This window comes from Palaemon carinicauda, chromosome 9 (genome assembly GCF_036898095.1).
Source record: "Palaemon carinicauda isolate YSFRI2023 chromosome 9, ASM3689809v2, whole genome shotgun sequence".
In the NCBI taxonomy this organism is placed as follows: Eukaryota; Metazoa; Arthropoda; class Malacostraca; order Decapoda; family Palaemonidae; genus Palaemon; species Palaemon carinicauda.
The window spans coordinates 101,576,526-101,602,852 of NC_090733.1; the positions used below are offsets into that span (position 1 = coordinate 101,576,526).

The following is a 26,327-nucleotide window of genomic DNA, read 5'->3' on the forward strand; positions in this document are numbered from 1 at the left end:
TCACCCAAAAATAGATTTTTTGCTTCGCTCAAAATCCGTTTTTTGGGCTCAAGCCATGACGTCCTGATGGAAGTGTACCAGAGAATTAATGTATCGTGGAAAATTTCCCCTTTTTTAAAGTAAGTGCCAAGGGCTCCGAATAGAGGTATGTAATGTGTCCTCGGTAGAGGTTCCGTGGGGATCCAGCTTCCTGCCCCCCTGGCAGAGAAGTCCCTGCGGATCATACCAAAATCCGAAGTGGTCATTGAAGGGCTACTCACCCTGCGGAGAGTTCGTGAAGGACTCGGAGACAAGACAGAAGGTTAATATTCGGGTAGGAATATTCTCAAGTGTAGACAGGTGATAATTAATCACTATACACCATGGATGAGAGATCAATCTGGTCTCGAAGGCAGGACGAAGGTAAGTATTCAAGTAGGAATATTACACAGCATGAGTGAGTATATAATACAGATAATTTATATTATTCTTCTCATTCCAAAGGAAAGGGGTAAATGAAACTATGACAATCATGTATTTCATAATGGTAATAGGAGCGGAGAGAGACGCAGATGTAATAAAATAGACATTTTATTTCATAGATTGCAGGTTATAGTGATAATAATTGCAATAAAAGGTGTAAAGTTAATTTACAATAATAAGAATAATGTACATAGAAAATAAAAGACTTCAATCTTGAATCTGAAAGAAATTTCACTTTTAGAAACACAAGTTCCGGAGGAATGTCAGTCTTTTTCAAAGAAAAACACATCATGCCCTAGGGCATGTAGCACTCATGTGAAGTCTATGACATTTCACCTTGATAAGAGCAGTCTATTAGAAACACTAAGTGTCCATGAAATCACTATGTATCACACAAGGGTCAACACAGGCACCCGTAGAGTTAAAGTCCCAAGTAACTCGCTGTTCTATGCAGAGTTAAACGGCAGGTTTCATAACAGTACCTGCGGCTACCACGAAATGTTTAACTTCATGCACTTGCTTCGCGTAGTGCTTGAAGAAAACGCGCGACGATTTCCACCCTGTGAAGCTCTTGAGGCTTTCGAAATCCATACTCTGGAAGAAATTCAGAGAAGAAGCGACTTTTCTAGGATCATGACCTGCGGGTGTACTGTCAGGATCCGCTCTGCGAATGAAGTAGGTGATTTTCGCTCTTAGTTGTTTCAGTGACAGGTTGCTACCCGATGTTTCTCCTTTGAAGAGTTGACCTCCACCGAAGTCTGAAGTTCTTCGAAGATAGACCTTAAGACTCTCCACTGGGCATAGAGAGACATCTTCCTTCAGGGGGCAGATTCTCCAGGGGCCCCATCTCTTGGTGGGTAATTCATTTTTTGCGAGAAACATCGGATCAGGGAAGAGGGTAAGTTCTCCTGTATCTGCGAACAGGATATGACCCTCTTCTCTTGATAATGCCACTATTTCGCTGACTCGGGCTCCCGAGGCGAGAGCAAAAAGGAAGATAACTTTTTGAGTCAGGTCCTTGAGAGGGCACGAATCGTTGTCCAGGTTAGAGGCAAAATGGAGCACCTTGTCCAGGGACCAGGAGATAGGTTTTGGTGGAGGTGCTGGGCGTAGTCTAGTGCATGCCTTTGGCAGTTTATTGAAGATATCGCTGCTGGACAGATCAATCTGGAAAGCGTACAGTAGTGGTCTAGTCAAAGCCGATTTGCAGGTGGAAATCGTGTTGGCTGCTAAGCCTTGTCCATGAAGGTGAATGAAGAAGGACATGCAAAAATCAATGGTGATTTCCGTAGGGTTTTTTGCTTTGACGAAGGAGACCCACTTTCTCCAGGAAGATTCGTATTGCCGTCGTGTGGATTCGGTCTTGTATTCCTCGAGGAAGTCTAGACTTTTCTTCGAGATCCCAAACCTTTTCTTTGCGGCCAGGGAGAGAAAATCATGAGATGAAGGTCCCTGACTTTCAGTGATGAAGCGAAGACAGTCGACTTCTGTACTTGCTGAGAGAGAACTGGGCCCGGGAGGGGGATCAGCGTGGGCTGCAGCTCCAGGACCAGGGGGTACCAATTGCTTCGGGGCCACTTGGGAGCCACTAGGGCCGCTGTCCCTTTGAAGGTTCTCAGTTTGGAGAGGACTTTCAGCAGAAGGTTGGAGGGAGGGAACAGGTATATCCTGGACCATCTGTTCCAATCCAGTGACATGGCATCCACTGCTTCTGCCTTGGGGTCCTCGTACGGGGCCACATATCGAGGAAGTTGATTGCTGTCGCTCATTGCGAAGAGATCGATCTGAAGTTCCGGGACTTGGCGAGAGATGAAGGAGAATGATCTTGCGTCTAGAAACCATTCCGACTCTATTGGGCTTGTCCGTGATAGAGCGTCAACCGTCACATTGCGGAATCCTTGTAGGTGAACTGCAGACAGGTGCCATTTCTTCTTTTCTGCCAGACGGAAGATTGGAAGAAGTACCTGATTTATCTGGGTCGATCTCGAGCCCTGACGATTGAGACATCTGACTACCACCGAGTTGTCCAGAGTCAGACGGATGTGGATTGAGGGAGGCGGAGAGAGTTTCTTCAGGGTGAGAACTGCCATGGCCTCCAAGATGTTGATGTGAAACGTCTTGAATAGGGGAGACCATGTTCCTTGAACCTGACGTTGGTGGGAGTGACCTCCCCAACCCTCCAGTGAAGCGTCCGTGTGGATGTTGAGCGATGGAGGCGGTTGTTGAAAAGGAATGGACCTTTTCAGGGCCTTTGCTTCCGACCACGGCTTTAATAGTAAGCGAAGTCTGTTTGGGAGCCGTCTCTTGAGGTCTCTTCAAGCGATGGATGCAGAACGTCTCCAGACTCCCGCGGCATCCTTTAGCTGTGCGGGAAGCACTGGGTTTGTCACAGAGGCGAACTGTAGAGAGCCTAGAACTTGTTCCTGCTGTCGTCTTGAGATCCGTTTGGATTTCAGCAGTTTTCTGACAGACCCTGCTATTTCCTTCCTTTTCTTCTGCGGGATGGAAAGGCGGTGTGACTGAAGATCCCAATGGATTCCCAACCATTGGAACTTCTGAGCTGGAGAGAGGCGAGATTTCTCGGCGTTTATCTTGAATCCCAGATATTCTAGGAACTGGGTGACTTTGTTGCAGGATCTTACACAATCTTCGGGCGATGTCGCCCAGACCAGCCAGTCGTCTAGGTAAGCCATCACTTGGACGCCGCGAAGGCGGAGCTGTTGGACAATGGCGTCTGCCAGCTTGGTGAAGATCCGTGGAGCCACGTTGAGCCCGAAGGGCATGGCCCTGAAGGCGTAACTTTTCCTTTGGAGTCGAAATCCTAGGTAGGAGGAAGCGTGATGATTCATTGGAATGTGCCAGTAGGCATCCGCCAGGTCTATGGAGACCGTGTAGGCCACTTGAGGCAGAAAGGTTCTTATTTGTTGGAGAGTCAGCATCTTGAACTTGTTGTTCGCAATGAACTTGTTGAGGGGGGATAAGTCTAGAATGACTGAGTTTGTCGGAGTCCTTCTTGGGAACGCAAAATAGTCTCCCTTGGAACCTGGTTGACTTTACCCTCCTGATCACCTTCTTGTTCAAGAGTTCTAGGACGTATTCTTCCAGGAGGGGGGTTGACTGTTGGAAGAATTGCTGGAAGGCTGGGGGTGGTTGTGTCCAGCTCCAGCCTAGTCCCTTCTTGACGATGCTGTGTGCCTAGGGATCGAAGGTCCAGCGATCCTGGAATTGGCGGAGTCTTCCTCCCACCGGAACCACTTCATTGCTTCTGGTGTCCCGAGGGTTTGCCACCTCGGCCGCTAGCTCCCCTTTCTCCTCTGCCTCTGGAGGGGCGGCGAGACGAATCTCTGCCGGAACCTCTGCTTGAGCCCCTACCTCTGGGACGAAAGGTAGTAGCATGTTGCTCAAATGCAGGGGTGAAGACCGGTGACTGCAATACCACCGGCTGGGTGACCAGCTGAAAAGTCTGCTGTGGCTGAGCTGCCACTTGGGGAGTAGCGGAACCTGGAAACTGCCGTCTCTGTTGACGTTGCTGGGGTTTCTGTTTCAGGGATTTCCTCTTAGGTTGAGGGCCATCGTCCTGAGAGGATTTCCTTTTCTTTGACATGCCCCACTTATGGAGAAGGTTCCTGTTCTCCGTGGCGGCCTTGTCAGCAATCTATTTCACCAAGGAAGAGGGAAAGAGGTATTTACCCCAGATATTGGAGGAAATCAGCCTCCGGGGTTCGTGTTTTACCGTCGCGCTGGCAAACACGAATTCACGACAGGCTCTGCGAGCCCTAGTGAAGCTGTATAGGTCCTTCATCACCGTTGCCAAATGCGTTTTGGCTAGGACCATGTAGAAGTCCGAGATTCTAGTGTCTCCGGCCATAACTTCGAGCTGTACCTGGAGGGACAGCGATGCGGCAAGCCTCTCCTTCGTATCCTGTTCCCTACGAAGGAGGTGATCATTTAGCCTTGGGAGGTCCTCATTGAACTGACGACCGGCTACGTCAGGCTCTAACTTCCCCACTGAGAAGGTTGACTGGACGTCTTTCCAGTGTCTATCATCAGGGGGAACAGTAAGGGAGAAGGGTCTACACTCCTCCAGTACAGGGCAAGGTTTCCCTTCTTCCACTGCTCTCAAGACCGCAGTGAAGGCCTTTTCTATAAAGGGGAAGGTCGCATGATTCGGCGCTACGAAGGTTGAGTGCTTCTTACTGAGCGCCGGCATCTTGGAGTTGGTGAAACCCCTACTGTTCACCGCACTGGCTAGCATAGCCTGGGCCTTCGCGAGATCGAACACGATTACTTCCTTCGGTTCGGTCTCTTCCTTTGAGGCTGGTTCGGACCTGAGCCGGACGTAACAGTCCGGATAAGCCTCGAAATTCGGGAAGAATTCCACTTCTTCCAACAAGATCGAGCCGACCTTCTCACTGATGAAGATCTTACCAGTCGTGATCGGCATATGCTCGGCATACCTCCATGGGTTAGTATCCGAGCAAGCGGGGAGGTCCTTAACCGAAATCCGTTTCGGTTGTTTAAAACTTCCTAGGTTAGACCTGAATAGCTCGTGGGTCTCGCGAAGTTTTCTTTCCATGAGGGCTTCAAGCATCTTGAAGACCTCCTGAGTGCCTGATGGAAGAGGGTCCGGGGTGGCAGAAGTCGAAGGAACAGGTTCCTCGGCCGGTGCAGGAGTCGGTGCGGGAGTAGGATTGGGAGCGACCTCATGCTCCGAATCAGGGTATTCCACCTGATCTTCCTCATAGTCGAGCTCCTCGCCCATGAGGTTCCTCTCCGTCCCTTCCGACACTTCCGACATACGTTCCACGTTGTCGGAATCTAAGTGTCACTCATGCATGGACTGGGCCATGACGATATCAGGTTCCACCACTATCTGGACGGTGGGGATCTGATCACTGGGGACCACGGAGTCTTTAGATGCCTTTGGAAACAGCAAGGCCCTCAAATCTTCGGTGGCGAGATACGGTCCGGTGGCGTTCTTCTGGAAGCCACGCACCCACTTGCGTAGCTTCTCTCGAGCGTTGTCCCTTGCCTCCGCTGAAGGAGGATCGTTGAACGCTTCGACCAGATGACTCTTGCAGACTGTACAGTGCTGCGGGTCCCAGTATTTCAGGTCGCCTTTCTTGGCGGCACAGGGGGCGTGGGTCCGGCACGCCTTGCGCCCGTAGAAGTCCGGGCGCTTTACTCCACAAAAGTTGCTTTCGCACTTCATATACTCCTCCTGTAAAAGAAAGACATCATGAGTACATGGAAGGCATAAGAATGACTTACATTACTCTAAAATTAAGATAACTTAATCTAAATTTTTAAGCATTAATTAATTCATAAGTAATATAATGCCTGAGAGTAGAGAGCGGGAAAGGAAGTAGATAGACACATACTTGTGAATCCCGCCCAGTCGGTTACCGTAACCTTATCATTAGGCAATTTCTTTTGTGGCCGACGGTCACAAAGCGGAAATCCATATGGATAAGCCGTGGTGGGTAGAAGCTAAGCCTCTAACAGAAATTGCCTGCGAGGTGTATCAGGGGCTGAGACCACTCAGTTCCCTGGGGTAGAAGGGGAATAGGAGACCCCTTATTAGATATAGGCTCCGGCAATCGGCTGCACTAAGACACACAGAGTATGCTGGAATATTGTAATGTGCAATCAGACAGCACAGCCACAGATTTAGATGGTAAGACAATACCTATATATAGAAGTGGCTAAGCCATCTGGCTGCAGTGTGATGACTGTCGACATGTTGTCGGCAAGTATGAGAAGGGGTGCATGTCCCTTGACGTCTCCGGAGAGTGCCGGCAGACTGACGGCACGCCGGAGGCCGGTCCAGCAGGGTGGAAGGCATCAAGACAGACACATTGAGTATCTAAATATAATACCATCGTGGCGACCGCCGGCAGGAGGCGACGGCTCCGGCAGTCGAAGGCTGACGGCCTGGTGAGCTTGGATCAGTTCATAAGATAAATATGTATATGGTTGTATACCTAGACCGCCGGCAATCAATGCCGGCACGCCGGTGGCCGGCTCCGAAGGTCGGCCAGCTGTTACTAAGTAAAGGGAGGGGTAAGACGTCGGCTGTATGCCGACGGAAGGTGGCAGTCCGGCACACGGAAGGCTGACGACTTAGAGGAGGGAGGGTATCTTATGAAAGAGTGTCACCAGAGGTAAGGCGGTATCGCCGGCAGTAGAGGCGGCAAGGGACCGGCACCAGGATAGAAGGAGAGAAAGGTAAGGAGGGATTGGAGGGGTAAGACCACATACCCCTCCGGCATCTCTCCGGAGAGAGTGCACTCATGAAAGGAGTAGATACTCCTAGCATCCGGCGGCAGGGGGCCGGCAGTCGGCCGGGTACCTGGGGTAACCCAAGGGAGGGTTAGAGGGCACTCAAGAGTGGGAAACCCCCGCTGGCCGGACCGCTGCCGGCGACTACCCCCATAGAACGCTATGAAGGGTATGTGTACCAGAGCGGCCAGCTCAGCAGGAGAACAAGTTAGCCTTACCACTCCACCCAAGGGAGGAGTTGTAGGACTAAGAACAGATGTGTATAGGCAAGCCTACACCAAAGGGATAGGTGGGGAGGGAGAAGAAGAGGGGTCTTTCATAGTGGAGGCTCTGTACAAGAACGGCCACCAAGGAGAGGGAGAATGCTCCCTAGCCTAGGTTAGGTAACCAGAATGAGATTGGTACGGGAGTACCGTCTCAAACTATAAAAGTACAGAACTAGCCCCCCCCCCCAAAGCCTAACCTAGATAAGGAGGGTTAATTCCTAGGCTAGGTAGGCTGAAAGACACATCGCAAGTTGCAGGAAGGGATGAGTAACCCAACCAGATGCAACTGTGGAAGGGCAGAGCCGTTCCTATTTCTCGGTCGCAACCCTAAGGGGGGATCATTCCCTTAGGGTAGACTGAGAAGCGATAAATACTCTGATTGTAGACAAGATTCCCTTATATAGAAGGGGAAGCATGGCCACACAGAGGGAATGCCCGCAGGCAGGGGATTAGGGAGCATATAGGGGTTCCTACATTTAGGTTAGGTTGGAGAGAAACGCAATCAAACCGATCCCCTATATGGTCCCCGAAGGCGAAAACACTTACATCACAGTTAACAGTATGTTAAATAATGCCACAATCTTCATAACTTAACTTAGGATCACTGGTATATATCATGCATGAACACAAGTGCTAGGCTATCTAGCCTAGGGGCTAAGCTAGCGATCTAGTATGGGGTCGAACGACGACCGAGTAGATGAGCGTTAAAACACGATATAAGTAATTCCTAGTTATGAAGACTAAATAACTAACAATATCAATTAGTTAAGAGGCCGGATAAAGTTGTTCTGGCTAGCTAAATAAGGCATGCAAAAGAACAGCTACGCCATAAAATGGCGCATCCGGGAACGACACAGCTCTGCCACAAAACACACTATTTTACGAAAAGTAGAAGTTACTTTACGGCTAGAGCTTATTTAAACAATACTGGGACCTGGTACTCAACTTTCCAGAAGAAGGCGAGGCTGAAGGTAAAGACATAACGGCGATGCAAGTCGATGAAAATCGCACAAAGGGAAATCCGACCAAAGCAAGGTGCTACAGGCAGAAGGATAAGGACGGACGTGACGTCATTTAGCAATGGCGCCCGTTTGTTTACGTTTCGAGTACCAAAAGCAGCCACGGATGAGTGTAACTGTGGAACGGCTCCCCAGTTATTCTCCACCTTTCCATATCGAAGTGTTAACTCTATATGGGGTGCAGATAGCTATGTGGCGTGTTAATACATACGTCCCCTGTTGATATACGATATCCTAGAGTGAAACCTTTAGGGTACTCGCACCAGAAGTTAGAATTCTGTGATAACCTATGGTTTAATTCTCTGGGAATATCCCTGTAGTTAAATATACCCAAGGAAGCTACCGAAGGAACCTTCCATCAGGACGTCATGGCTTGACCCCAAAAAAGTGTTTGAGATACACGTTGTAGTTGCCAGTTAGTGAATTTCAAACGAAATCCTCTGAAATTCGTAGCATCAGTTTTGATGCCGACTGTACCACATGTCAAACTTAGCAACATACAGTACAAGAATTTTGAATGTTTGCCTTTAGGTATATTATCTTAAGCCACAGCCATGTACGCAATGCTTATAACGATTTAATCCCTGAGGTCATTTTTTTTTTCAATTTTACTTAACTCATTAAGCTTAGTATGAAAACTACAAGATAGGTCTTCACCAAATTTCCTTTCCATTGATGTCATCATCATCTCCTTTTACACTTATTGATGCAAAGGGCCTCGGATAAATTCCTCCAGTCGTCTCTATTTTTAACTTTTATTTCAATACTTCTCCCTTCATCATCTACTTCACGCTTCATGGTCCTCAGCCATGTAGGCCTATGTGTTCCATTGATGTAATGTTACATTTTTTGTAAAATTTACATATACATGAATGATAAAAGAATGAAAAAGCCTGGTATGTACGTTCAATGATGCTGAAGAAAATATAAAAAGCAGTCGTAAATTATGTCCAACAACGCTGAAGAGGTGATATAAAAAAAAAAAAAAAAAAAAAAAAAAAAAAAAAAAAAAAAAAAAAAACAATAAAAAAAATTCTACTTGGGAAAATACTTTAAAATTTTGAGAACTTAGAGTATTTCATAAACACTGGTGTGTTGTTGTTTCTGCTGCATTTAGGGAAGCAGATTATTCCAAATTCTTTAAAGGTTTGCATTAACATTACAATCAGTGCTTACTGAGTAAAAGGATTCTTTAAAATTGGGCATGCTGCCACCTTCATCACTGTTCTTCAGCTGTTTATACTATAATGAATCCATTCTTTATTAGAGACAGTCCCATTTTAGAGATGCAGCTGAATGCATATAAAGACATTAAGATGATTTTAAGGATGTATTCAATCACTGATACCCATAAGAGAGGTAATGCTGTCTATGTACTTCAAGTGGGGCACTGTAGGCATTATTAAAGGATCTTTGTAGTGTCCTTTCATCCTGTAACTAGAACCATTTTCTTCTCCCATTAATTTCTTATTTCTACGAATCTCACCTGATGTTTATTTTGCTTTTTTAAGAGGCTGGTTTTATCAACACTAACTAGTAAGATTTTCCCATTTATTTTGCTTCAATGACGACAGTAAATGCCTTTAAGCCACGACTCACGACCTTGACCTTGAATTTTGGAATTTGTGGGGAGGTGAGAGTCTGTATTTCATGTCACATATATATATTTTTTTAATAAAAACTCCTTTTTTCATTATTACATCCAACGTTTTTATGTGTATTCTAGCACATCTGTTCCTTTACACAACCATTTTCTGACCGGGGTACCTCTTTATTTCCTTTTTCTACAAGAATTTAAGGGAAAGATATTCAAGTTAGTATTCAGTATACTATAACCACAATTTTCAATGATTCCCTCAGGAAGAGAGACAATCTTTTTTATCTCCATCATAAATAAACATTTGCTACATGTCTCTCAAGTTATATCCATTGTTCATGTCTGCTTGTTTGTTTATTTACATTTTTTAATGGTTGTGCTGCAAGATGCATAAAGTGTCAGAGATGATAACTAAATATAACTTAAGTGTAAAATTTACCCTGAAAATACGTGGACGATAATATATGCTTGAAATGTCTTACTTGTGTTGGTATTTGGTACATGTAATGTATATATTTCTAAACTGGGGAGAAGGTTTCACCACTGCTTAGTAAATAACACTGAAATATGATTAATATACCTTATGATTCCCAGTGTTTAGGGTAATTCCTGCTAAAAACCCATACGTATGCATACTAAAGTATACATACATACATATACCAAGGCACTTCCCCCAATTTTGTGGGGTAGCCGACATCAAACAAATGAAACAGAAAAGGGGACATCTCCTCTCTACGTTCCTCTCGGCCTGAGAAGGGACTCAACCGAGTTCGCCTGGTACTGCTAGAGGTGCCACAGCCCACCCTCCCCCGTTATCCACCACAGATGAAGCTTCATAACGCTGAATCCCCTACTGCTCGTACCTCCGTGGTCTTCCAAGGCATCGGAGGAAGCAGCAGAGCCTACCGAAACTGCGTCACAATCGATCGCCATTCATTCCTATTTCTAGCACGCTCTCTTGCCTCTCTCACATCTATCCTCCTATCACCCAGAGCTTTCTTCACTCCATCCATCCACCCAAACCTTGGCCTTCCTCTTGTACTTCTCCCATCAACTCTTGCATTTATCACCTTTAGCAGACAGCCATTTTCCATTCTCTCAACATGGCCAAACCACCTCAACACATTCATATCCACTCTAGCTGCTAACTCATTTCTTACACCCGTTCTCACCCTCACAACTTCGTTCCTAACCCTATCTACTCGAGATACACTAGCCATACTCCTTAGACATTTCATCTCAAACGCATTCAATTTCTGTCTCTCCGTCACTTTCATTCCCCACAACTCCGATCCATACATCACAGTTGGTACAATCACTTTCTCATACAGAACTCTTTACATTCATGCCCAACCCTCTTATTTTTTACTACTCCCTTAACTGCCCCCAACACTTTGCATCCTTCATTCACTCTCTGACGTACATCTGCTTCAACTCCACCATTTGCTGCAACAACAGATCCCAAGTACTTAAACTGATCCACCTCCTCAAGTAACTCTCCATTCAACATGACATTCAACCTCGCACCACCCTCCCTTCTCGTACATCTCATAACCTTACTCTTACCCACATTAACTCTCAACTTCCTTCTCTCACACACCCTTCCAAATTCTGTCACTAATCGGCCAAGCTTCTCTTCTGTGTCTGCAACCAGTACAGTATCATCTGCAAACAACAACCGATTTAATTCCCATTCATGGTCATTCTTGTCTACCAGTTTCAATCCTCATCCAAGCACTTGAGCATTCACCTCTCTCACCACTTCATCAACATACAAGTTAAACAACCACTGCGACATCACACATCCCTGTCTCAGCCCCACTCTCACCGGACACCAATCGCTCACTTCATTTCCTATCCTAACACATGCTTTACTACCTTTGTAGAAACTTTTCACTGCTTGCAGGAACCTTCCACCAACTCCATATAACCTCATCACATTCCACATTGCTTCCCTATCAATTCTATCATACGCTTTCTCCAGATCCATGAACGCAACATACACCTCCTTACCTTTTGCTAAATATTTCTCGCATATCTGCCTTTGTAAAAATCTGATTCATACAACCCCTACCTCTTCTAAAACCACCCTGTACTTCTAAGATTGCCTTCTCTGTTTTATCCTTAATCCTATTAATCAGTACTCTACCATACACTTTTCCTACCACACTCAACTAACTAATACCCCTTGAATTACAACACTCATGCACATCTCCCTTACCCTTATATAGTGGTACAATACACACACAAACCCAATCTACTGGTACCGTTGACAACGCAAAACACATATTAAACAATCTCACCAACCATTCAAGTACAGTCACACCCCCTTCCTTCAACATCTCAGCTCTCACACCATCCATACCAGATGCTTTTCCTACTCTCATTGCATCTAGTGCTCTCCTCACTTCCTCTCTTGTAATCTCTCTCTCATTCTCATCTCCCATCACCGGCACCTCAACACCTGCAACAGCAATTATATCTGCCTTCCTATTATCCTCAACATTCAGTAAACTTTCAAAATATTCCGCCCACCTTTCCATTGCCTCCTCTCCTTTTAACCACCTTCCATTTCCATCTTTCACTCTCTCTTCAATTCTTGAACCAATCTTCCTTTCTTTCTTCACTTCTTTCCAAAACTATTTCTTATTCTCTTCATATGAATAACCCAATCCCTGACCCCACCTCAGGTCAGCTGCCCTCTTTGCCTTACTTACCTTGCGCTTTACTTCCACATTTTTCTCTCTATATCTTTCATACTTCTCTACACTATTACTCTGCAGCCATTCTTCAAAAGCCCTCTTTTTCTCTTCCACTTTTACCTTCACTCCTTCATTCCACCATTCACTACCCTTCCTCATGCTGCCTCCAACAAACTTCTTGCCACACACATCACAAAATTTTCTTTTACTAACTTCCACTCCTCTAAATTACCCGTTTCTCTTACTTTCACTTCGTCTTATGCCTTTTTCAACCTTTCTTGATATTTACTTTTTACCCCCGGGTTTTATTAGCTCTTCAACCCTCACTAGCTCCCTTTTACATCCACCTACTCTATTCCCCCACTCTTTTGCTACAACTAATTTTCCTTCCAACAAAAAATTATCAGACATACCGTTAGCCATACCCCTAAACATATGCACGTCTTTCAATCTTCCAAACATTCTTTTAGTTATCAACACATAATCCATTAATGCCCTTTCTACCACTCTTCCATTTACCACTCTCACCCATGTATACTTGTTTTTATCTTTCTTTTTGAAAAAGGTAGAACTTATCACCATCTCTTGCTCAACAAACATATCTACCATTCTCTCACCACTCTCATTTTCACCTGGTACGCCATACTTCCCAATGACACCTTCTACCTCTCCAACGCCCACTCTAGCATTTAAGTCACCCATGACAACTACATAATTCCTTTTACCCAGTCCTTCTACACACCTAGTTAATTCATTCCAGAACTCATTCCGCTCTTCTTCACTTTTCTCACATCCTGGCCCATACGCACTGACAAAAGCCCAACATTCCCTACCCAATCTAACCCTTACCCACATTAACCTAGATGATATCTCCTTCCATTCCACTACTTTACCTGTCATCCATTCACTCAGCAATAAAGCCACATCTCTTGCTCTTCCCCTTTCAATCCCAGACACTCTACCAGACATTTCACCAAACATCCCTTCACCTTTCCCTTTCATTTTTGTCTCACACAAAGCCAATATATCCATCCTTCTATTCCCAAGCATACTTCCAATCTCACATCTTTTACTCTCTATCGTACTACATCCACGCACATTCAAACACCCCAAAACTAGAGTGCGGGGAGCAGTCACTCCCCCCCCCCCAGCCCAGCTCCACTTCTTTGATGTCTCACAGGATTATGATACAGGAGAGGGGGTTCCCAGCCCCCTCGTCCCGTCCCTTTTAGTCGCCTCTTATGACACGCAGGGATGCGTTGGCGCTATTCTAATTGTTTTTATGCCCCCGCGGCATAAAAGTATATCTCAAATAATTTTTAAATGAAAAAAGACCTAATCGAGAAACAAAAATTTAGTAGGAGTTTTATATAACCCCAATATAATTTTTTTTTTCATGAGGTCAGTTGTGCTACTTTGTAAAGAAATGGTAATCTCTAGCAGTATGGATGGAAAGGCCAGGTTACTACTGCTGTTTATCTAGTCTTCAGTTATATTCGTCGAATGGCTGTGATCACACTTATATTGTTTACTTACAGCACTCAAATATGTCATACCCTGGTTTGAGCAATTATTGCGTGAAAATGGAAATTAGTTCTGGAAGGTCGTGATCCACGTTCCCTTTGTGTATTATGCTGGAGGTAATACTGTGATTTAAATAATCGTAAAAACTATGTTTCACTCTCGGTACCTCTTGGAAGAGTATTTTAAATTAGTGCCAATCAAGTTCTAAACGATAAAGGAATCTTGCTGTTAGTTCAGGGGAAAGCTGGGTAAGAATAGGCTATTGTATTATAATGGGGATGACAATGATATTGACAGCCCCCCCCCCCCCCTTGTATAACATAAGTTCAAACATCTTCCAATGGTGATGAGCTTTCCTAAGCTTTTGACATCACTTGCTTCCTTTACTAAACTTCTGTGAATCCTCCTTTAGTTTAGTAATTCTGGTCCTTGGCGAACCTAACCTGACTGCCCCTCCATAGTCATTCTAATATTAATAGCATTTCATTCAGTTTTGGTTTTGACTGTACACTTTGATCCACAGATTCGAAAGTCTCGCAGCCTCAAAATCTTTGCATACTGCAGTTCTTTCCACAGTACAGTAGTTCGAAATGAGGATATTCACCCTTAGGAGCATTTTAAAAAGAGCACCTGCTTATATCAATCTTACCTTAATTGTTTTATTTAGCTTACTTTCCTTAGTATGTGTGTAGTAATTAATAAATCAAAATCAACTCTGAGGAAACTACTTTAATTTTCTCAAACAATCTCAGACTTCTAATTCTCAACAAATCGCGTAAATCAATCAATAAAAGGACAAGTTCTGTGCAAAATCTACCAAATACCTGTTTTCCTTGAAATTTACAAGAATAATGAACTGGACATTAACAATTTCATAGGCAACAAAACATCTATCTACTAAGCCACTTCCCCTAATTTTTGGGGGGTACCCAACATTAAAAAAAAAAGAGAAGAAAAGGGGAACTTGCCTTTTCTTAGCTCCTCCCACCCTGAAAAATGATTTGGCCAAGTTTGGCTGGTACTACTAAGGTGCCACAGTCCACCCTCTTGCGCGTTATCCACCACAAATGAAGCATCAGCATCTGAAACCACCCCTACTGCTGCTACCTCAGCGGTCATCAAGGCAACCAGAGGAAGCAGGAATGCCTATCAGAACTACATCACAATCGCTCGCCATTCATTCCTATTTCTACCATGCTCTTTTGCCTCTCTCACATCAATCCTATATCCTAGAGCTTTCACCACTCCATCCATCCAGCCAAACCTTGGCCTTCCTCTTGTACTTCTCCCATCAAATCTGCTTTCATTACCTTCTTCAGGAGACAGTCATTTTCCATTCTCTCTACATGGCCAAACCATCTCAACACATTCATATCCATTCTAGCTGTTAATTAATTTCTTACACCCATTCTCAACCTCACTACTTCGTTTCTAATCCTATCTAATTGATATACACCAGCCATACTCCTCAGACACTTCATCTCGAACACATTTGATAAGTCTCTCTATCACTTTCATTCCCTACAACTCCGATCCATACATCACAGTTAGTACAATCACTTTCTCATACAGAACTCTCTTTACATTCATTCTCAACCATCTATTCTCTACCACTCCCTTCACTGCCCCTAACATTTTACCTTCTTCATTCACTTCCCAACGTACATCTGCTTCCACTTCACCTTTCGCAGCAACAACAGACCCCAAGTACTTAAACTGAACTACTTCCTCAAGTAACTCTCCATTCAACCTAGCACCAGTACCCTTCTCGTGTATCTCATAACCTTACTCTTACCACATTAAGTCTCGACTTTCTTTTCTTACACACACTCCCAAACTTTGTCACTAATCAACCCAGCTTCTCTGAGTCTGCCATCAATACCGTATCATTCGCAAACAACAACTGATTCACCTCTCACTCATGATCAGTCACATCTATCAGTTTCATTCACTCGAGCATTCACCTCTCTCACAACCCCATCAACAAACAAATTGGACAACCATGGCAACATCACACATCCTTGTCTCAGTCCCACTCTCACTGGAAACCACTCACTCACTTCATTTCCTATCTTAACACATGCTTTACTGTCCATGCATAAACTCTTCACTACTTGCAATAACCTTCCACCATTTCCATATAACCTCATCACATTCCACATAATTTCCTTATCAACTATATCATAAGCTTTCTCCAGATCCATAAAACGGATTTTGAGCGAAGCGAAAAATTTATTTTTGGGTGAGGTAGCCATGTCGTCCTGATGGAAGTTCCTTCATAGTAGCTTCCTAGGTTATATTTAACTACAGTGATATATCCCAGAGAATTTTACTTAAGGTATCCAGAATTCTAACTCCTGGGGCGAATATCCCTGGCTTTCGCCTTTTGGGATATCGCATAATATCAGAGGACGTATTCTTGACACGCCACATAGCTATCTACACCCCTAATAGCGTTTACGCTTCGAGAGGGGAAAGTGGCAAGAATAGTAGGTGGGCCGTTATTAAGGCAACACTCCTACACGTACTATAGTTAGGCGCCAGTATGACGTCACGCCCCGGTGCCATCTTGTCATTCTTTGTAGCGTTAGCGAGGTGCTACAGATACAGTACGTTTGGGAGGGATTCATTCATCCTTTGTAAAAGGAGGGTGGGTCCACCAGGACGACATGGCTATCTCACCCAAACATAGATTTTTCGCTTCGCTCAAAATCCGTTTTTTGGGCCCAGGCCATGTCGTCCTGATGGAAGTTTACCAGAGCATTAATGTATCTGTGGAATTCCGATAGTGTCAATAACCGCGAGATAAATTTTCCTTGGTCATTTAGACCAGGGGTTCTCAACCTTCTTTGCCCATGCACCCCTTTCACCATTTGTAATGATGTCATTCACCCCCCCCACCCCACCCCCCATTTCCCATCTTCCAAAATTGTCGGTCTCAAAAAGTGCACTGCAAATAATATGCAAATATTATTAAAAATCCATTTATTTTTTTGTTTTCAAAATATATACATTTACAGTTTTACATGGATTATTTTCATAATAGAATATTACAAATTATATGCAAATTGAAACTATCGATTGATATATAAAACTTGAATAAAAGTAAAATAGTATTTTTTTCAATTTATAACTACTTAACTGGCCAAACTGAAGCTAATGCAATAAACAGAAAGTTCGGTAGGGTAACAAGATATAAACCTCTCATTATTTTATTTAGAAGATTACAGTTCATGATTGACGAAACCTGTGATTGTTTTTTCTTAGCTAATTCTGGGATACGCGGATGAGTGCTTGAAAGGCAAAAACGCAGGTCATTGTGTACCTCTAATCTACTGCGATGCTTCCTTTTAATTTGTAAAAGAGTTGAAAAGCCTGACTCACAAAGATATGTTGATACAAACGGAAGTAATACACGGATAGCCATTTCTGCCACTTTTGGGTAGGAATCGCACACCAGAGGCCAAAATTCTGTCATTGATTTCTCATCAAACATATCTCTTACACCCGAATCAGTTTTTAACTCCAAAACCTCATCTTGACAATCATCAGAAACTTTTTCAACTGACAGTTTGAAAGGATTTCTGACTAAATCCAACTCATCATCTCTAAGTTCAGGAAAATATCGTCTGAATTCATTTTCATGTGTTGTCAAATGCTGCAAAATTTAATTTTTTGCAAATTATGGAAGCACCTTGTCTTCACCACAAACATCAAGAATAGATGACAGTTTCCCAAACATTGCTACATTATCTCCATTTACCCTTCTCTTCCAATTTTCAAGCTTACTCATGAAAGCTTTCAAGGCATCTACGAATTTTATAATGTTTATATTCCTTCCTTGCATCTGAAGATTCAGTTTATTCAGTTGCTCAAATATATCAACCAAATAGGCAAGACGCATGATCCATTCCGCATCACTCAGCCAGGCAGGATATTCTGTTTTACCTTGCACTTCAAAAAACAATTTGAGCTCATCTCTAAGCTCAAATACTCGCTCCGTTACATTTCCTCTTGACAGCCAACGAACATTTGTGTGAAAAAAAGCGAATGATGGGTTGCATCCTTATCAGTACATAACTGCTTAAAAAGTCGTGATTTGAGTGTCCCTCCTTTGACGAGATTTACAATTATAATTGTTTGATCCAAAACTTCCTTTAGCGGAGCAGGAAGTGTTTTTGAGGCTAGTGCCTGACGATGGATCATACAATGAATGCCTTTCACTTTAGGAGCTCGCTTTTTCACACATACTTGGTATCCTGATTTTGTCCCTAACATAGCTGGTGCTTCATCTGTACAACACCCACTGATATTATCCCACGAGAGAATTTCTGTTTCAAAAAAGATGAAACTTTCTCCAAAATATCAGAGGCCTTGGTAGTTAGTTCAAGAGGGGAACAAAAGTGAAACTCCTCCTTAAATAAATCTGAGTGTGCACACCTTGCAAACTCCATCAACTGGGAACATGATGGCACATCAGTTGATTCACCAAGTTGAATTGAAAATAAGCCAAATGCTGAAGACTTGATCTTCTGGACAACTTGATCCTTGATGTCAGTGACCATATCACTTATCCTCCTTGTAACAGTACTGTTAGATAATGGAACTTGTGCAATTTTTTTTCTTCATTTTATTTCCCAACACAATTTCCACCATTTTGAGAGCGCAAGGCTTGATCAAATTCTCCCCAATTGTATGTTTTTTTTTTTCTGCTGTGTCATTTCAAGTGCTACGACATAGGAAGCTTCAGTAACTTTAAGGTTTTTCTCTTTAAATTCTTCTCTTGAAACCAGCCTCATCTTTTTGAGAGCATTCCCATGGCGTTCAAAAAAGTTTTTGTTCTTGTTTATGTGATGAGGATGAACATTTTACAAATGTTGTCTCATCTTTGCTAGTTCCATAGAATCATTTGTAAAAGCTTTACTACAAATAACACATTAGGGCCTTTCTTCTCCATTGATGATGATGGATGTGAATCCATTTTCAATATATGAATGATCGTACTTTCTTTTTTTGATACTCACAATGTGCTCAGAATTCTGTAAATAAAAACAAGAAAGGGTAAAACTATTAATTGCTTAATCTTACAGACAAAATGTGATATACTTATCCATTGTTTATTCAATCAACAACATGACTGACATTAAGAAGTAAATAATGACAGTGAAGCACAAAAAAGACTGTGTAGAATGTACAAATATGGGAGATTATGGTCCATGTTAATATCACAAAAACTAGACTAGAGAAGCACAGTCACCAATGTGAGTGCACGACCAACAAAATACTAAAAAAAAAAAAAAAAAACGCAAAAATACAGTGGCGCTAAAAAGATAAAATGGTAAATGGGGATTTTTGGCTTCTTATGGGATTTTTGGTACTCTTCTTAAAATATGTAGAATAATATAAAAAAATATTAAGAATTTTTTTTTAATATTATATAAAACTCCTAACATAATAAATTTAAGATTTAGTTTAAAAAATACTTATTACAGTTTAGATTTTTGTTGGTTTTTTAACTAAATAATTTCATATTTTTTTTTTTTTACAATTATTAGGTTAGTTTTTTATCTTTAAATAATTTTGTATATTTTTGTATTTTATTATTGATACTTTTTTACATTCTATATATTTTCAGAAGAATACCAAAATCTCAGAAGAAGCCTAAAATCCCCATCTACTGAAATAAATGACATTAAAAATGATTATAAAAACTAAAAACAGAAAACACGGACACATGCATGCATAGTCAGTGGAAGAAACAAAATTATTGTACTTACTTACTTAGAGGCTGGAGGATACAATCCTGGAAGTAAGGCTCACTCAGTCACTTACTGATGACAATTCAAGACTGAAATTGTTATGTTGTTGTTGTTGGAGTATTATAGCCAACTCTTGTTGTTGGCACGGGCCTTTGAAATTGTTATTAGCTTCTCAGTTATTTATAGTCCAGGAGTTCCCAGCCTTGGGGTTGCCAAGTAATTTTCTTAGGGCCTACTTAATTCCTTAGTCATCTGTCTCTTCCTCAGTACTTTTTCCAATCCTAGGATTAACTTGGGTGGTAACTTGTATATTACTGTCTAATCCATTTCTCCTTGGCCAACACAGGATATAATCCCAGCCCAATTGACAGGCCAGATACGCCAAAACCTATAATTGCTCTCCTCACCCATAAACTTACTTCTGTCACAATTCACCCCCTAAAAACCCAGAATTCACCCCTGGGGTGAATTTCACCCCCATTGAGAACCTCTGATCTAGACCTAGAGACACATGGTGTTACCGTCATACACCCTTCAACTGATCATGGACTATGTCAGCGCTTCCTGACCCCTACAGGGAAGAGTCATGGGAGACTCTAGGAAAAAAAACCCGAGGATTGTAAGTTCAATGAACAATCTAGCAAACCAGTTTGTATATTGGTCTCATCATATACATGTAAAACATAGTTTGTATTCTGAAAGGAACAAAGTATGTATTGACTACTGACACCTCCCCTGGTCCACTTGGTGTGTTGTAAGCAAGGTAGACAGATTTTTATTCGTGTAGGAAATTTGTACAGTCAGTAAAGCAATCAGATATAAAATCAGTCATTACCAGGGACTGATACTTGATACAATAACGCATAATTGTGAGGTTGTTCGCTTAGAACAGATATAGTATTTGTTCAGAATAAATTTTCCAAATACTAGGATAATAAGTGCTCTGACACATTTATTTATATAGAATGTTTAGAATTTTTAGGGCGAAATGAGACGCAAAATTCAAAGATGTGTTTATTGCTAAACAATAGATAGCAAGGATAATGGTGCATTTTATAATACAATATAAAATTAAAGAAAAATTTTGGAAATATTGTGTAAAGCATAATAAAATAGTAATAACAGAAATAATTATTTCATCTGAAAAGAAACGTGAAGCCACTGTAAAGGAAATATCGTAATATTTCATTATTTCTCATTTCTGTCATTACAGTTCGTAAACACTTGCGTAGTTATACGCATGGCACATGTGTAAGTCTTTTATGCTTCTTTCACCTTTATACTTAGAACATTTCATAGTGTCACTACTTAGACACTTCACTAAACATGTCACTCCGTAGGAGGAAACCATGTACATCCTTCACTAAAAGTCCCAATTAGTGCACTGTTCTTTGCAGAATTTAAGCGGCAGGTTTTAGTACACTACATGCTGCCACCACATAAAGCTTAATCTCCTGCACTTGTTTCCATCCGGTATAAGAGTGAAGGCTTTCAAAACTCATGTTCTGAAAGAAGTTCAGAGATGAAGCAACTTTTCTCGGATCATGATCTGCGGGTGTGCAATCTTCATTGTTCAAGGTAGAGGCTAGATGAAGAACCTTATCCAAGGACCAAGAAATGGGCCTCGGAGGTGCTGCGGGCCGAAGTCGAGCGCAGGCCTTCGGGATCTTGTTGAAGATTTCATCTGAGAAGTCCACCTGGAAGGCATATAGTAGGGGTCTAGTCAAGGCAGATTTACACGTACAGAGCGTGTTGGCTGCTAAACCTTGTTCATGGAGATGAATAAAGAAAGATAATCAGAAATCTGTTGAGATCTCTTTTGGTTTCTTTGCCTTGACGAAGGCAACCCATTTCTTCCATGAAGACTCCTATTGTCTTCTAGTAGATTTCGACTTGTATTCTTCTAAAAAGTTGATACTGTCCTTTGAAGTCCCAAACCTTTTCTTAACTGCTAAGGTGAGAAAATCATAAGATGAAGATTCCGGGTTTTCTGTCATGAAGCGGAGACAGTCGACTTCTGCACTTGTTGAGTCAGAACTGGATCCGGCAACGGGATCAGCTTCAGTCGTAGTTCCGTTATCAGTGAGCCACTATCGCTGCTGTTCCCTGAAAGGATCTCAGTTTGTTGAGGACCTTCAGCAGGAGGTTGGTTGGAGGAAACAGGTAAATCCTGGACCATCTGTTCCAATCTATGGACATCGCATCCACTGCTTCCGCTAGAGGATCCTCGTACGGGGCTACGTACCTGGGTAGTTTCTTGTTGTCGCTCGTTGCGAAGAGGTCTACCTGCAGTCCTGGGACTTTGCATAAGATGAAGGAGAATGATCTTGCGTCTAGGGACCATTCTGACTCTATCGTGGTGAACCTGGATAGAGCGTCCGCCATCACATTGCGGAACCCTTGGAGGTGAACTGCTAAGTGCCATCTCTTCTTTTCCGCTAGGCGGAAGATGGCCAACATCACTTGGTTGATTTGAGGCGATCTCGAGCCTTGTCGATTTAGGCATCTCATTATCACTTCGCTGTCTAGGACCAGCCGGGTGTGGATCGAGCAGCGAAGTTTCAGTTTCTTCAACGATAGAAAAACTGCCATGGCTTCCAGAATGTTGATGTGGAAGGTCTTGAAGAGGGAGGACCAGGTTCCTTGGACTTTCCGTTGGTGAGAGTGGCCTCCCCATCCTTCCTTCGAGGCATCCGTGTGAATGGTGACTGAAGGTGGAGGTGGTTGTAGGGGTACCTTCTTCTTTAGGTACTTGGCCTCCGACCATGGCTTGAGAAGTGATCGCAGACGAGTTGGTATCGGTCTTGTTAGATCTCTTCAAGCGTTTCATGCGTATTTTCTCCAGACTCCTGATGCATCTTTTAATTGTGCTTTCAGCACTGGGTCTGTCACTGAGCCAAACTGGAGAGACCCCAGAACTCTCTCTTGTTGCCGCCTTGATATCCTGTCGGATTGAAGAAGTCTCTTGACAGATCCCGCTATCTCTCTCCTCTTCTTTGATGGAATGGAGAGGCAGTGTGACTGTAAGTTCCAGTGAACACCCAGCCATTGGAACTTTTGAGCTGGAGATAGTCGAGACTTTTCCAGGTTGATCTTGAATCCTAGATGTTCCAGGAACTGGATCACTTCCTTGGAGGCTTGCGTGCATTCTTCTTCGGATGCTGCCCACACCAGCCAGTCGTCCAGGTAGGCAATCACCTGAACTCCCTTTAGGCGTAGTTGACGAATGACTGTGTTCGCAAGCTTTGTGAATACCCTTGGGGCTATGTTTAGTCCGAAGGGCATGGCTCTGAAGACGTATTGTCTCTTTTGCAGCTTGAATCCTAGGTAGGAGGAAACTTGTCGATTGATCGGGACATGCCAATATGCGTCCGCCATGTCTCTGGAGACTGTGTATGCCTGTTTGGGCAGTAGGGTCCGTATGTGTTGAAGAGTAAGCATCCTGAACTTGTTGTTCACTATGAACTTGTTGAGTGGTGACAAGTCCAGAATGAGTCTGAGCTTTTCTGAATCCTTTTTCGGAATACAAAACAGCCTTCCTTGGAATTTGACGGACTTTTCCCTCCTTACGACTCTCTTGTCTAAGAGTTCTTGGACATATTCTTCCAGAATGGGGGTTGAGTGTTGGAAGAATTGAAGGAAAGTTGGTGGAGTTGTGTTCCAACTCCACCCCAGTCCGTTCTTGATTAGGCTGTGGGCCCAGGGATCGAAGGTCCAACGATCCCGGAACAGGAGAAGTCTCTCTCCTACCGGAAGCATCTCACTTTGAGTGCTGGTTGGAGGACTTGCCTCCTTGGCCAAATCCACCCTTGTTGCCCCTGCCTCTAGAGGGGCGTCTCGAGGAACCTCGAGATTTCGGCCGAAAGGTCGTGGATTGCCTTTCAAATGCTGGGGTGAAGACAGGCTACTGTGTTGCTACTTGCTGGGGCATCAGCTGAAATGTGGTAGGTGGTTGTGCCACCGTCTGGGACACCGTGGCCACGGGAAGTTGTTGTTGTCGAGGTGGGCGAGAGGGCACTCTAGGTCGCTTAGTTTTCCTTTTGGGATGGGGACCCTCTTCTAATGAAGACTTTCTTTTGGTCGACAAGCCCCACTTTTGGAGAAGATTCCTATTCTCCGTGGCAGCTTTGTCGACAACCTCTTTGACCACTTCGCTTGGGAAGAGGTCTTTTCCCAAGATGTTGGAAGCTATCAGCTTCCTTGGTTCGTGTCTCACCGCAGCTGAGGCGAACACGAACTCTCTACAAGGCCGTCTGGCTTTAATAAAGTTGTACAGGTCTTTGGTGACTGTTGCCATGTGAGCTTTGGCAAAGACCATGTACATGTCTGGGGTTTCTGGAACACTTGCCATTGTCTCTAGGCCAGTCTGAAGAGACATAGAGGTGGCAAGTCTTTCCTTCGTTTCCTGCTCCCTGCACAGGAGGAAGTCCGACAACTTAGGGAGGTCTTCTCCGAACTGACGTCAGGCAATGTCAGCCTCCAGCTTCCCGACTGAGAAGGTGCTATAGACATCCTTCCAGTCTGCATCATCTGATGGTAGGGCAAGGGAGAATGGCCTACACTCTTCGAGTGTGGGGCAAGGTTTCCCTGCCTCAACTGCCTTTAAGGCTGCCTTGAACCCTTTTTCCATAAAGGGGAAGGCACGGGAAGAAGCAGCAATGATGGATGGGTACTTCTTGCTGAGAGCCGATACCTTGAAGCTAGTGAAGGCCCTCTCTTTCAAGGTACTGGTGAACAAAGCCTGGGCTTTGGGGAGGTCAAGTATTATGACCTCCTTCGGCTCTGTCTCCTCTTTCGAGGGAGGTTCCGTCCTCAGACGAACGTAACAGTCAGGATACGCCCCTTTGCTGGGCCAGAACTCGATATCCTCTACTGGGACTGTACCCAGCTTGTCGGAGAGGAAGATCTTTCCTCCTGACATAGACATGTGTTCAGCATACCTCCAAGGGTTGACGTCCGAGAAAGGGGGAAGGTCCTTGATGTTTAGCTTCTTCGGAGCTAAACGGGTAGTCACGAGCTGGTGCATCTCAGTCCGAACCGAAGCTTCTCTCTCAGACGACTCCTTCTCCATGTCCTGAAACATAGACAGGAGAGATGTTAAGGTGTGACTTATCGTGTCCAATTGAAGGGCAGAGGAGGTCGACGGGACAGGCTCAGCCACCGGAGCTGATGAAACCAAAATAATTTCGGTTCGATCATCGTCGCCCTCAGGAGGTAAGACAGACTGCTGTTCCTGCTCTTCTGCTAGAAGACTCTGTTCCGTCTCCTCGGAAACTACTGACATATTGTCTTCTAGCTGGATGTCCTTCATGGCATCCGAAACTTCAGACTCTATCAGAATCTGGACGAGGGGGATCTCAGCTTGAGGTTGAGGGATAACTGCATCCGAAGATGCCCTAGGGAAAAGACAAGCTCTCATCCTTTCGTTAGGAAGGTATGGGCCAGTGGTATTCTTTTGAAAACCCCTGACCCATTTACGCAGCTTCTCTCTTGCTGCATCCCTTGACTCAGTCGACTTTTGATCATCAAAAGCCTCAGTAACCACATTGGAACATACGTCACATACCTGGGGGTCCCAATACTTAAGAGAGCCCTTCGTCGTCGCGCAGCGCGCGTGGGTCCTGCACATTCCATGGCCGCAGAAGTTCTTACTGCGGACCTTGCAGAAGTGGTTCCCACACTCGGGATAGTCCTCCTGTAAAGAGAGGAAAGGCGGATGAGTATTCGGTGAATTATCTCACAAAATTCATCATACAATGTTATGTATATTTTAGCTTAGGATAGGTAAGCTAGAAAGGAAAGAGGAAAGACACCTACATGTGCTTCCTGCTCAGCCAATTGCTATGACCTCCTTCAATATTGAATCTCGGGCATTCTAATATAGAATTATTAAAAGAAGACATTTTATCCTCAGGATATTTAAAGGTGTAACATAACACCGTCTTCAGGAATTCAATATTGGGGATTGAATATAGTGATCACTGAATTTTTAAAAAGAAAGAATCGCTTTCTTTATCAAGTGGTCTCACAATAGGCTGCCCATGAAACACCTTGTAGGTTGAAAAATGTATGGGCTACCGTACAGACCGTACAGTCGTTTACTTATTGCAGTATAATCAATATCGCAATCTTTACTGACCACTCCACGGCCATATACTGTAGTACCTGTTGGCGTATGCCGGCATGGTAGTTCCTGGGTTTAAGAAGAAGGTGTACTGCCTTCTAGTGGTAGTGGGCGGCAGACTGCCGGCAGTTGCATGCCGCCAGCAGCCAGGGTGTCACCGACATTCGGCGGTCCCCCCGGCAGCCGGCGGGGAGTGATATGTCGTCAGACAAGCATTCGACCGGCTGCCAGCAGCCGGCCGGTGTATGCTGGCTGTCATTGGGTCGCCGACCGTCGGCAACCCATAACATTCGGCGGGAGTGCAACCTGCCGGCGGTCCACAGTCCTGCCGGCTGCCGGCGGTCCACAGTCCTGCCGTCTGCCGGCGGCGCCATGGACGCCGGCAGCTAGGCCCAGGATACTTGGTAAGAGAGAGAGAAAGCATGGATGGGAGGGGGAAGCAAAGGCTCAGCCTTGCAGTCCTCCATCTAGAATGAGGGTTCATATGGAAGGGGGAATTACATTCGGGCTTCCATTCAGCCACAACCCGGCTGGTACCAGCCGGCAGGGTTATGGAAGGCAGACCAAAAGAGGACTGAAGAACACTCGATAG

The 26,327-nt window shown here is 44.0% G+C and overlaps 2 protein-coding genes across 4 annotated transcripts in view; both read right to left on the minus strand.

Moving 5' to 3' along the window:
- Positions 1 to 26,327, minus strand: part of LOC137647028 (obg-like ATPase 1) — a 242,122-nt gene that overhangs the window by 144,528 nt on the left and 71,267 nt on the right. The window lies entirely within an intron of this gene.
- LOC137646569 (uncharacterized) lies at positions 15,374 to 16,014 on the minus strand. Its single transcript, XM_068379679.1, has 2 exons — positions 15,913 to 16,014; positions 15,374 to 15,616 (listed from the first exon to the last, which is right to left on the minus strand). Exons 1-2 carry the CDS (start codon positions 16,012 to 16,014, stop codon positions 15,374 to 15,376), a joined length of 345 nt encoding a protein of 114 aa, XP_068235780.1.

What these genes read in the sequence shown, in the direction of transcription:
- LOC137646569 (XM_068379679.1), bottom strand. Translation starts at nt 16,014, where the DNA reads ATGTGGAATGTGATGAGGTTATATGGAAATGGTGGAAGGTTATTGCAA. An exon ending in GTGTTAAGATAGGAAATGAA is followed by an intron (nt 15,617 to 15,912) that starts GTGAGTGAGTGG and finishes ATACACGAGAAG; the next exon opens with GGTACTGGTGCTAGGTTGAA.